The 14,101-nt window shown below is 42.6% G+C and overlaps 1 protein-coding gene across 3 annotated transcripts in view; it reads left to right on the top strand.

The window, feature by feature from the left end:
• DPF1 (double PHD fingers 1) overlaps positions 1-14,101 on the top strand; it is a 72,414-nt gene that overhangs the window by 16,599 nt on the left and 41,714 nt on the right. For all 3 annotated transcript variants that reach the window (XM_069943518.1, XM_069943517.1, XM_069943516.1), the window contains exon 2: positions 10,728-10,888. In XM_069943518.1, the coding sequence (XP_069799619.1) occupies positions 10,728-10,888 (161 nt within the window). The remainder of the gene's footprint in view (positions 1-10,727; positions 10,889-14,101) is intronic.

Raw genomic sequence — 14,101 nt, 5'->3', positions numbered from 1 at the left:
CACCAACCTCCTACCTGGTCGTTTTGAATTAATTGGTCCCCGATGGAGTTTTCCTTTAACGACTATGTTTGGTTCATTTTCCAAATATATACGTAGACGACCGCACTGTTAAATCCTGCAAAACGTATACATTCAACCTAACGTAGTCATTAGCTGAATACGTCAGTCCATTTAACTCTATGGGTCCTTTGGGATTAAGCTTCGGTATACATTGTCAGCCTTGGATGACAGGTTGCCGACTATATTCTACGAACCCGCTGATTTCAATGGAATCAGCTGACAATGTAATGTGTATGGGGAACAATCAGGCTGAATCTTTTGTTCTTGGTTAGATCATCTGTTGTCGGAGGTATCTGCGGCAGCATTTCTATTCAGAACACATGCATGCTTGGTTGAGCTGAGTGTGTATGGGAGGGATTGGGAGGGATAGCTCTTGGTGGAATAAGTATTTGGACAACAGCTGTCTTATGATTATGGAGAGTTTTATTGTCAAGGCTACGTATGTTCACCTCCTAGGACCTACCTACACTCTCCTCTGAGTTTCCGCAAAGCACAATACCAATACTGACTCCCTTACGGCACTTAGTGAACAACCTATAGAGATGCCATATTCTCAGCAGTCAGGTCCAGAACCTTGTATGACTTACCGCAACCTCCCTGAATTGCACCAAACTGGGACTGTGCATAAGTATCACTATATTCTGATTCCTACCCAACACTAGACTTCCTTCAGGCCTAGCATCACCTTTAGGCCCTCCCCACTAGCTGTCTTCTACACTTGGTCTTGTTAGTAGCATCCCATGGCCTCGCAACCTGCCACCAGCCAGCCTTCAGAAGAGCACATTGCTAATACATTACAACAAGTGCAATACAACACATGTACAGTAAAACTTCTCCAAAAGATTTTGTGTGATCATTTTTCCTGCAGGAAGTGGTGTATCCTTTCCAGTCTGACCCAGTGCTCTCTGCTACCACCTCTGTTTGTGACAGGAACTGTCCAGAGCAGTAGCAAGTCCCCACAGAAAACCTCTCCTGCTCTGGACAGTTCCTCACATGGACAGAGGTGGCAGCAGAGAGCACGGTGTCAGACTGGAAAGGATACACCACTTCCTGCAGGGCATAAAACAGCTGATAAGTACTGGAAGACTGGAGATTTTTAAATTGAAGTAAATTACAAATCTGTTTATTTTTCTAACACCGGTAGATTTGATAGAAAATAAACTCTCTGTAGCATCCCTTTAATAAACTCTAGCAATGGAAACATGGCTTAGGTAAATGATATAGGTTCTGTGTGTTTTATGTAGAAGATGGTATCTGGATGACCCATTGCACCCCAGAAGTACACGTCACATCTAAAAGGCTAGGCGCAGCACTGTGTATAATGATAGCCTTAGGGGTATTTTTATTTAATTTTTTTTTTACATAGTAAAAACTTGGAGATTCTTGGCTTAGATCATCTATTTTTATAGTTTATTTTAACTAAATGTGGTAAAGCTTTATTACATAACAGCTCTAATTTATTAGAACTATATGATCTGCTATATAGTCCTGCATTATAAAGTCCTATAGTGTAATATCTGTGAATGAGCGTTGAGGCCTGCTAGACAGGTTCTCGTCTGGACACAATAATGCAGGTCAGGAACACAAGGCGGATGTAAAGAAAGAGATATACATAGAGGAGAACTCGCAGCCTTGAGAAGGAAGGGTGAGATGGGGTGAGGGGGAGGAGTGTGCTTTAATACCGTAGAAATCCTGACACATACCACCCCCACCGCCCTCCCCCCATACACCTAGCATTATACAGTATTATTTGGATATTACAACTGTTCTCCATGGTGACAGATCACTGGATGGTGGCAGACTCAGATTGGAAATCACAGGCACCCCAGGCTTCAGGCCTGGTTGCTCAAGAGTACGCCGGCGGGGGGGGAGCGTAGGGGAGGTAGAGAGGGGATCCAGGTCCTGATTGATAAGGGGAGGGGAGAATGGGGAGAGACGGAGAGTGCAGACTGCAGAGACCTATAGAAACTAACACAGAGACAGTTTGGTTGTATAGAAGGAAAAAAAATCAAGTGCATTATCATAAAGGTATAAAGAAAAGAAATATCCACTCATCCGAAATAATAAAAAAAACAGGCAGTAATAGTCCAGTATAAGGAATGGTTAATAAAAAAAAAAGCAAAAATGTGTTCCATTTACTTTATATACATAACACATGTAATCTTATAAAACATGTAAAAACGTAATCGATCTAGCTTTTTGTATGGGATTACATGGTGCATGTATATACATAGCAACCGTATTCTGCTGATTGTAAATGAGCAATGCAGGGAATGGATATAAAGAAATGTCTCCTGTAGCAGGGGTGGGGAACCTTTGTCACTCCAGCTGTTGCAAAACTACAATACCCATCATAATAGAAATTGTAGTTTTGGATCTCCAACCTATATTTTACCTGCTGTAGATGCTTATACAGTACACTGATATATAGACCTATGTTTGGACAGTTGTACCCTCTGTTATTTTGTGTGTTTATATTGAAAATTCTTTATTAGGTAAGTAGAAGAATTTTTAAAAAAATGTCTGACAAAACGGACTTATTTTTGAAATATTGTGTTAAACTGAATGGAAAAAATATCTGGTAATCCACATTGAATTAAAATTAAATTAAACTGTGTGCGTGGTCTAAGTTCAAGTGTCAAGGAGGCAGGGCCACAGCATGTTTCCTCCCTTACCTTTCCTGCCTTGACTGATAGTAGTAGTAGTAGTAGCCCTGTACATCAATCATACAGAGCTGGGAGGGGTGGGGGAAGGAGGAGACATGCATGCTGCAGCTCAGCAGTACCTCTAGAATTTAAGCTCTAAACAAACATGACGTAGAGATGACAAATGCCCTTTAGGCACAAGGTACTTTTTAAATCAGGTGCTTAAAAAATTAAACAAATGGCAGAAAAATAGCTGAACTCTAGCTGTTTTTATGCCTCTTTTGTGGCTGAAAATACAGACCATGTGCACATAACCTAATACATGCAGGGGGTGCATCTCTATTACTTATCTGTACTAGCATACAAGGGATGGGTCATCACTTTTTAATATTTTTTAATTGAATATTTCTAGGTAATTTTTCCTTATCTTTCCTAATACAGCAGGGAAGCAGAGGTATATTCTCTGGATATGGCTCAGCTGCAGGAGTGTTATGTTAAATATAGTAGCATTTCTCCATTAGCTTCTTTAATTCACTTCTGGTTCCTGCGGAGTAAATCCAGCCTTGAGGGTATATAGTATATAGTGGTCACTTCTGCTGTAAAGAGGAATGGGGAACGTGGAGGGAGAGGACGCGCGGTGGGAAGAGAGGACGTGCAGATTTCATTCACCCCCAGGGTCAATACTTAGCAATAGAAGAAAAAGAAAGAAAAAAAAAGTTTTTGGGAGAAGATGAACACCTGCCAATAAGAAGCGATCATCTTCATGATCAGTAACCAACTCTATACAGTATCCACAGGCTTCATAAAGACACTAACTTACAGTAGGCCCACAAAAATGGACATATAGTAATAGTAATATGATGGCCGGCGGTATATCTCTCGTATATGGATGCATTGTATAGCAATCATATCAGGGTCCATATAATATATGTAGAAAGCGAAGTCTACCATGTAATATACTGAGGGCCTAAGCAATCTTTTGGAAGACATGAGGCCATGTCAACCTTGAAAGGTCATGAATCCACCCCAGGGCAATATTTGACTGTCTACTCTCCCTCGTCTTGGGTGCATTTCCTCCCCGGATAGGAATGGGAGCAGTTAATGGTGATTTTTAAGGCTTTACACAATGAATAATTCATTTCATACCTGAATCTCTTTATGCAGCAAATGCAATTTTATGTTCCCTCAAAGCTCCAATCAGTCCTCCCAGAGGAATTCATTGGGAGCGCAAAGCGCCAGCTTATATAAGAGAGCAGGAATCTGCATACATATTTGTATATACATATAAATGCATAGATCTCTATATGTACTCATACTTTGCATTTTCCATATGGGGTGTTAAAGGGAATTTTGAAATGGTCTTCGGGATTCATAAATTTGTCCTTGGAAGTCTATGTGACATTGAAAGAGGCAGAGGTGAGAATAGTAGTGCACTAGGAAAGAGGAGGAGGAGAGAGGGGTGCACTGGGAGAGATGACTCGATACCAGTAAAGTAATGGTGTGTACTAGGAAAATAAAATAAAGATAGAAAAAGATGCTTGGGGGGTTAAGATGTTACACTTGTGCAATAGGAGACATAGGGTGGTAAAAAAAATGGATGAAAAGCAAGGGAAGAGATGAAATCTGTAGTCTGGGAGACATAAAGAACTCTAATGCACTAGAACAGATCAGGAGTGGATGCTATTTAACTACTACAGTGGTATACTACTACAGGGAAATGGTAGTCTATCGGGGAGTAGAGAGGTTGGAGATGACTAGTGAAGTTAGATAAGATAACTAGGCAGCATGTACATACATGTGCATGGGAAGAAGAGGTGACACCAATGGTCTAGGAGCGATTACGTGGAGGTGGGAGAGCACTGGTGCACTGGTGAAACCATTGGTCTTCAAAAAAAACATAAGTGGTGCCTCTGCTGCACAAAGAAAGATGAATCGATGAAACATTTATTGAGATAAAGAGGTGACATCAGCGCCGTAGAAGAGATGAAGATGAGACACATGTGGTTTAGATGGGGAGAAGTGACTTTAATGTACTAGAAGATGAATAGGTGATATGCATGCATTGCGTGGGAAGAAGAGGTGACTCCAAGGATCTACAAGAGATTGAAAGACTGACAATGAATAGGCAATACATATGCATTGTGTAGGATGAAGAGATGACACCAAGGGTCTATAAGAGATGAAGTGTTGGAACTGATGCATTCACAGAGATAAATTGCTGAAACCAATGATCTACAAAAGAAGAAGAGGTGACACCAGTGGTCTACGAAAAATGAAAAGGTGCCTCTGGTTAACAGGGAAAGATCAATAAATGATGCTTATGTGTTGGTTGCGATGAAGAAGTGACACTAGTGCTTGAGCAGAAATAAAGTGGGTTTAATATACTGAGAGATGAATGATACATATGCATTGTTTGGGATGGAAAGGTGACACCAAAAATCTAGGAGAGAAAAAGTGATGCCACACATTTACTAGATGATGTGTACTGGTGGAAACACTGGTCATTGAAAGAAGAGATACTGACAGCATTGGTCTACAATAGATGAAAAGGTGACACCGGTAGTCTAGGACTGATCATGTGGGGATGGCAGTGATGCACTGAAAAAGGCGTATCTGTTAAATCTCTGGTCTATGAAAGAAGGTCTACAAGAGGTGATGTCGGTGATCTAAGACAGATGAAGGGCTGACACCAGTGGTCTGGGACATAAAGACTTGACACCAGTGGTCTAAAAGAGATGAAGAAGTGACAACAGTGGTCTAGGAAAGATGAAGAAGTGACACCAGTAGCTTAGGAGAGATGAAGAGGTGGCACCAGTGGTCTAAAAGAGATGAAGACGTGACACCAGTGATCTAGGATAGATGAAAAGGTGACACCAGTGGTCTAGGGGAGATGTGACATCAATGGTCTGAGAGATAAAATTCTTGGTTAAACTTGATGTACGTGTATTTTTTCAACTAATACAAAACTATGTAAAGAGTAGAGCCCAGTGGAGGAAGAACTGACATTAATGGTCTAGGAGAGATGAAGAGGTACCACCAATGGTATAGGAGATATAATGATGTGACATCCATAGTCTAGAAAAGATAAAGTGGTGACAACAGTGGCCTAGGGGAGATGAAAAGGTGACACCAGTGGTTTAAAAGAGATAAAATTGTGATTACAGTGCTCTAGAAGACATGATGAGGAGATGTCATTGGTCCAGGAAACATGTATAGGTGACACCAATGGTTTTGGAGAAATGAAGTGGTGATTTCATTGGTCCAGGAGACATTAATAGGTGACACCAATGAAGAGGTAATGTCATTGGTCCAGGAGACATAGAATAGGTGACACTAATGGTTTAGGAGAGATAAAGAGGTGATGTAATTGGTCCAGGATACATGAATAGGTGACACCAATGGTTTAGGAGAGATGAAGAGGTGATGTCATTGTTCCAGGAGACATAGAATAGGTGACATTAATGGCTCTGGAGAAATGAGGAGGTAGACAGATAAAGGAGTGACTCCAGTATTAGAGAGATGAAGAATTGATACCAGTGGTTTAGAAGTGGTGACACTAGTGGTTGAGAAGAGGTGAAGAGCTGACATCTGGTCTAGGAAAGAGGTGGCTACTACATTGGCAGAGTTGACTAGATGACATTTGTACAAATTGAAGAGGTGAAATTAGAGCAGTAGGCGAGCTGGAGCAATTTCTTTAGTGTACTTCATACATGCGTTCTAATTCTGGTTGTACGATACTGAAATATCAATGTATATGACACAATATAGGGGCTTTAAAACCTAAACGGAATATTAATAGTCTATAATAATAATAATTTTCATCTATATAGCACCAACAGATTCTGCAGCACGTTACAATTCTGGGGGGCAAGATTGTGATGGATGACTAAAATAGAAGTGCCCCTATTCTCTGGGGTAGGCCTTGCTGTATCAGTGCTCATAAGGCTCGTTGAAGTTGTTAATAAGCGCGATAATTATTCAGGAAATATTTCACACCCGAATATTTTATCACTCCATAATCTGCACCTGGACTGGGTAAACTGAAATCTTCGCACCAGCAGATGTGACAAGAGCTGTGTAGTAGAGGCTTTACGATTGTACTCGAAATAAAATCTCAAGATTATAAGCAAAGGAGAATAATCTGTTCTTGTCCTCAACGCTATTAATCAGTACCAGGGCTGGACGAAATGAGAAATGTCCAGACAGTAATGATATTGAGGTCGTAATTGTGACAGTGATGTATAGTGTGAAAACTTATAGAAAATATAGAATTGCGTATATGGTGTGGAAACAGTCAGGGATTTACATACAGCAAGGAATCTCTGTAATTCTAAGTGATGCCCCTTGCTGATGTATTAGGCCACCACACATGTACATGTTGGGATGAGAGATCCCAGGGCTTGCTGTTAGAAAAGGTTGGTATAAACACTTATGTGATTGCTAAGGTTGTCCCCTAGTATAGGCTGAGCAAAGCAGCTCTCTGATGCCACCCTTTAAAGGGAACATGTCATCAGAAAATTACCTATTTAACCCCCTCCCGCCCCCGCACTGTTAATTAACGTCGCAGCAGCCTATGCCTGATGCTGCAGCAATGTTAATTAACGCTCTAGGATGACACAGGCGCAGAATCTGCGCCTGTGTCATCCGCGGCGGGTCCCGGCTATCACCTGCCGCAACTCTCAGCACCGGAGTTGACCCTATAGATACTGTGATCAGCAAGACCGCAGCATCTATAGGGCTCCAGATAGAGAATTCTCCCTCTTCAGAGGGAGAATTTTCTGTTTGGTGTTCATCGGGGCTCTGCGAAGTGATCGCAAACCCCGATGGTAGCCATGGAAACCGGAAGCCTCAGGCTTCCAGTTTCCTGGCTACAGAAGCCGGCGGGGGTCGAGAGGGAAGGGGGGGGGGGGCGTGTGCCCTTGAGCTCTACCCCCTCCCCTCTCTCCCCTGCCACTGTTACAAGATAGTAACAGTGGCAAGGGACAGAGGAGAGAGGGCAGAGATCCGGACATCAGCTTATGGGATCATTATGATCCCATAAGCTGATGTTCAAACACTACCTTAACATATTTTTTAAGAATTTTCGGTGACTTTTTTTATTTTATATAAAATAATCCTGAAATCTTGTAATTTTCATTCTCACCACCGGGGCTAAAACTAAGCTGAGACTTCCTGTTCTGTCTGTGGTAATAAGAGGCGGCTGCTGTAAAGTGATCTGTACAGTACTGCAGTGTCATGTGACACCAGTAGATAGAGGAGACAATAGAATTCCTATGGAATTACCTTTTTAAAAGGTCACAGTGCGCTCAATAATGTTTTTCATTGATTCCAAGGGGACAGACTCTGTCTATTTTCGTCTATGCCCATGAGTCTTGCTGTAAAGCATATAACTAAATGCTGTTAAGAACAGCTCAGGCAAGATGGCAGCCCCCATAACAATGTACAAAAAGTGAAATTAAAAGAGTTAAAGCTTTCCCTTCAAGTAAGTGTTTAACTCTAATAAGAAGCCTTAGAACATGACTAATTTAAGCCAAGCCATGAAATTTTCCAAGAGGAGAGGTTACCCATCTGTAGACAGCTGTGTCGGGGTTGTTGCACAGAGCAGGATTGTGTCTGGCTGCAAAGGTAGTGTTTGTGTAATGTGGTTCAGATGTCAGCACCTTGATCTCTTTAATTCAGCAGTCCTTGCAGTAATATGGTTGTGCCATTCACAATAAATGATGGTCAGAGCTCACCTCCACCTTGCACAGTGACATCTGCACTGATCACAGAGCTGGCCTAGAAAACTCTCCTGCAGAAGGCTGAGTGTCAGGGGCAGTATGTTTTCAGTGGCCACAGGGCTTGCTGTAACTTTTATATTTGAAAGACAATATGGATGCCCCTATAATAATGTAAAAAAAATTCTTCTAGTTGACAAATTTCCTTTTGAGGAGACGTCATTGAAAAGGCAGTTGGACCTGCAGACAGCTGCTCATATATGATCAGATTGATATATGGTTTTGTGGGTAAAATTCTGTATAACTTAGTTTTTTAAATTTAAACCACTGCTCATGGGCATAGGAGTCTGGTGGGTGGTCCTAATTAGTGATTGACAGCTATCTATCTGTGCACACTCATACAGGGAGAACTGTCAATCACTGATTAGGACCACCCACTGGACTACTAAACCCTGAATAATTGGTGGTTTACATAAATAAATTATTAGTTATTCGGAATATTTTTCCACAAACCTATACATCAATCTGCACAGCTTCTTCTGCTCTATAACATGAAGCCTACAGATCGTGCTGCATTTTCATGGTGACAGGTTCTCCACGTATGGCTATAATAACTATGAGTTGCTGAGCACCATCTGAGAAAGTTAGCAGTGGGTTGAGAACATTGAAGTGTACAATGAAAAGTGGAATCCATGCGGAGCTGTGCTGGCTGTGTTTTCAGTGATCTATGGATGTCTCTTTCATACCGATCCCGTCACGCCTCATTGTAAGCAAGTGTACAGGAATTCAGTGAGACGTCCAGACATTGTCCCAAAATATGACATGTAGTGATAGAGGTCAGTTGCTTAAAGGGGTATTCCGCACAAACGTAATTCTTCATATTTTGCTGCCCATGGTGAGACTCACAGTTCCTTTCATACTTATTATCTATTTATTCTCTTTCCCCCACTTCCGAGCTGCTGCTTTCTGTTGAAGACACAAAAATCTGTGTGTGAGCTTTTCTCTGTCTCTCCCTCCTCCCACTCCCTTTCAAGACGGCTGATGTAAGTCCCTATCTGCAACTTTGTAATGTCCACAGTGAGTTCATCATTAACTAGGCCTCAGTTTAACCCTCTCAGCATTACAAACAATCTACAAAGTTGCAGATACAGTCTACCAAGGACTTGTTTACATCAGCCACCTTGGAAGGGAGGGGGGAGAAAGTGGAGACAGAGAGAAAAGCTCAAACACACTTTTTTGTGTCTTCAGCAGAAAGCAGCAGCTCAGAACTGGGAGAAGGAGAATGAATAAACAATAACAAGTATGGAATGGCTTGAAAGTCTCACCTTGGGCAGCAACATATAAAAAAATATGTTTGAACGTGATACTCCTTTAACCTGCCCACTCAATGAGGATTTTATTCTTATTTACATGTTCAGTGATTTTTAAGCGCTTGAACAGACGTCAAATCCATGGAGTCCGTGTAAAACTTAAATTCGTAAACTTCTGTTGGGGAACCTGTGCCGCCATCACGCTCCGTACTAGAACGTGTCCTATTTTTTGTGTGATTACCCCAATAGAAATCAATGGGCCCTAAACCTGCCCGTTATTGCAGATCAGACGGGCAACTTTGTAGGATGTGTGAATAAGGCCTACGGTGTAGGCCTTAGGGCAGTGCTGGTCATGGAAGATAAAAAATTGGTGTTTTATAGAGTTGTGAACAACTGGAATATCTGTGGGATAGGTGGCGCCTCGATGTAGTATAGGAACAATGTGGTTCCACAGTTCTGCGAGTCCTCAAATGTTGGTGATACGAAGAGCAATAGGACCCAATATAACAAGGACAGATGGCTATAGAGGCCTAACATTTCACATAGTGGACATAGGAAGGCTGGTTTTCCTCTAATGTCTTAAAATTGTGCAGCCTCTCTGAATCTTCGCCAGTAGCCTAATACTTGGATTCACTTAGACATTCATTATTAATCAATACTTTATTAAAAACTATATAACTCCTTAATAACAATGAAACATTAGGGCTTTGGGATTTGGCACTTGAAGAAAATTCACACAATTTCACATTATGAAAATAATTCTTAAGATCTATGGTTTTAGGCTGAATAAGAGAAGAAATCTCCATGTGTAAAAGCGGTCTAATCTGTGCATCGATAACATCATGTCCGATAGAGTAAGGTCCATACTGTTAAGCTTGTAATAATGCTGGCTAAAATATAGATCAATGCGTAATCCACCATAACAATACTAAAGGGGTTATGTAAGGAGGGGAAGGTGATCCTAAACTAATATGGCGGGTGTTCTGTCCTTGCAGGCTGGGAGAGGACTTCTACCGGGAGGCCATAGAACATTGTCGCAGTTATAACGCACGTCTATGTGCGGAGAGAAGTATGAGGCTTCCATTCCTGGACTCCCAGACTGGTGTGGCCCAGAACAATTGTTATATCTGGATGGAGAAGACACACAGAGGACCAGGTAAGAAATGTATGAAGCGCACAATGCCTTAAAGGGTCAGTGACCATAAAAGAGTTTATTGATTAGAGGTGTATCTAGGATTTATTCTTTATTAAGAAACTTATGGGGCCCCATGAATCCTGTACGCCTTCCAATACTCACATGACCCGGGGCAGTTCTGCTGTGTTCCGTTCTCCCATTTGCCCGGCACACAAGTGAGGAACTGGGGCAACGGAACACTGAGGGGACTGCGTCAGGTCATGTGAGTATGTGCATGGGGGGGTAGGGGTGCTTTTGTGGCTTGAGGTACAGTGCTGCCTCCGGCCACAAGAGAGACTGGCAGGGCAGGGAGCTGTGAGCTTTTGCTACCATGGAGACAGACTGCTGCATGGGCTCCATAGCAGTTGCGTGGTCTGCCTCCATGGTACCTATGCCACTGTTGTCGATATAAAGCTCTAGGCATACATTTTAGGAAAACATTTATGGCAGGAAGATTTCCTGATTTATACTTCCGACAGAAGGTGCTGATGTAGGCCATTGTATAATATATAATATACTATTGTATACTGTGACATGCATTGTCCATTGGTCGCCATGTTAACAAGAGAGTTAAAAAACAGTATACCAATCTATACCAAGATGATTGAGGCCCAAAAGACTAAGGCAACTGGAGCCTTATGGATATACTTGATGGCAACAGTTTTTTCCACTGTATATTCAAAAGGTATGGCTCAGACGGTGTGATAAAATGTTTCCATGGAGGCAGCCATTTTTAACATCCTGTTAAAAAAGTTATTCCAAGATGCAAATATCGGCAGCTCAGCAATCGTCAATGAAGAGCTGGCCATGGATAGATCCCGCCGCTCCATTTATTGAGTGAACAGATGTCCTCCATTCTTGGGATCAGCAAGGACATTTGCAGTCGGCCTTCACAGTTCAGATAGTTATCTTGTATACTGTGGATAGGGCATAACTTTACATCGTGGGATAGCCCCTTTCACTGTTAACATCCATTTGGGTCGGGACCGGTTGGCTTGGTCATATTGTGGTGGAGAGGATCAGAATGAATGTTGAACATGTCTGTATACCGTTATGATGAAATGAGACAAGATCAGGGTATTCAGTCCTCTTGAGTATTCATGAGCCCAGTGCTTTTTACGTCTTCCTTTTAAATGATTGACAGCCACTGAAGTGTACAGGTATATGCATGAGCAGCTGTCAGTCACTGGTCAGGAGGGTGAGGGAGCTCCAGATTAATTCAGTGAACTCTTAAAGGGAGACTGTCAACACATTTCTGCATGTGAAATACTGCTGGCAGATGAATTTTAATGCATTGCTGTCATATAAAAAACTTTTGACATGTCACAGGTTTAGGTGGGTGAAGGTCTCAGTGCTGCAACCCCCTCATGTCAGTGCACCTCACTCCCTTGCTCAGTCTGACTGATCACAGGAGGTGTACTCCATATATTTAAAGGCGTACTCTGGACTAGGGGGCTTTTTTGGCTATGGCCGGGGAGGAGGTGGATGAGGCCAACGACGTCCACTTACCTCCCCGGTTCTAGCGCCGGATCCCGGATCGCTCTGCTCCGGTCCGCTCTGCCCAGCCGCTTCCTAGTCTCTGACACGGGCTTGGGACGTGATGTTTCAAGCCCGCTCAGCCAGTCAGTGGCAGAGGCGGAATCCCGCCTCTGCCACTGACTGGCTGAGTGGGCTTGAAACATCACGTCTCAAGCACGTGTCAGAGACCAGGAAGCGCGCACGAAGCGCGGCAGGCAGCGCGGACCGGAGGAGAGCAATCCAAGTCCTGGCGCTGGAATCGGGGAGGTAAGTGGACATCATTGCCCTCATCCACCTCCTCCCCGGCCTTAGGCCCCGTTCCCATTGAGGAAAGGTAGCGGAATTCCGCGACGGAATTGTCCGCCGCGGAATGCCGTTAGCCTCCCGCTCATAATGGGAGTCTATGGGAGGTGCGCGCTCCTGCCCTGTCCGCGCTGAAGAATGAACCGCTACCTTTCCTCAGTGGGAACGGGGCCTTAGCCAGAAAAGTTCCCTAGCTAGGGGTACCCCTTTAAGCCCCTATTACAAAGGGCGAACCTGTGTTAGAGCGCTGGCAGCAAGCAGGGAAAAAGGAGCAAGCGAGCATAAATGCGTGGGGGAAGGGGCGCGGCCAGCTGCTGGGGGATCTCCCCGAACGACCTTTAGCCCATAGGAGATATCAGTGGTCAACATGTTGAAAGACAATGAAAGACTATGATCAGCCAACATCGTTCATGTCGGCAGATCGTTACCTTTTATTACACTAAACGATTTTCATCCCTAATGGCCAAATACGGCCAATAATCGATTTGTGTAATAGGGCCTTTACGAGTCTCCTGCAATCAGTTGGACTAAGCGCTGACCTGGAGAGTGAAATGTGTCGCTGACTATATTTAACAATGGGAAGGGTCTTAGCACTGAGACCCCTACCCATATATACTTTTGATAGGTCAGAAGTTTATTTAAATTACAGTTACACTTTAAACATACCCCTGTTGATGGGCATTGGATCTCTCATGTTTTATTCCCAGCACAAGAGTCCTGTAGGTGTGGCCAAGCCATTCAAGTGCCATTCACTTTCCTCCTCGCTCCCCCACCTCTTTTCTTTATTCTTGATTGGCATATGGGGCTTGGAGTGATGAGGCAAGTGAAATAGCCAAATGTGAGCGGCTCTTCTACACCTTGAGAATAAAACCTGATTATCGGAGTGATCTGATGACCATTATTAAGGGTATGTATAAAATGAATTGGCCAGCAGCCATCTGGCACTGCCCATTGTTTCAAATGCAAAAAATGTGCTGACAGTCTCCTTATTGAGAAGAATTCACAGTGATATTCTTCAAATGACTTATTTTATTCATGATCATAGTTTACTATATATACTCAGCTCTGCCCATCTAATCATATAGAGAAGTCATTTGATTAACTACAAGTACAGCGGGGAATATAAGGATTTAATACACTGCTGATTTTCCCTTCTACAAAGAATGGAGAGATGTGTAATTTTTATCGTAGGTATACTTCACCTGTGAGAGAGAATCTATGAGAAAATTCCAGAAAATCCCATTTTTAGATTTTTAAATAATTATTTTGCATTCTATTATATGAAATAAGTATTGGGTACAATAGAAAGACAGAACGTAATGTTTTTGGTAACCTTTGTTCGCAATTACAGAGGTCGGATGTTTCCTGGGATTT

This window comes from Dendropsophus ebraccatus, chromosome 10 (genome assembly GCF_027789765.1).
Source record: "Dendropsophus ebraccatus isolate aDenEbr1 chromosome 10, aDenEbr1.pat, whole genome shotgun sequence".
Classification (NCBI taxonomy): Eukaryota; Metazoa; Chordata; class Amphibia; order Anura; family Hylidae; genus Dendropsophus; species Dendropsophus ebraccatus.
The sequence above is the reverse complement of the archived record's forward strand: the minus strand, read 5'-3'. Positions and strand labels throughout refer to the sequence as shown.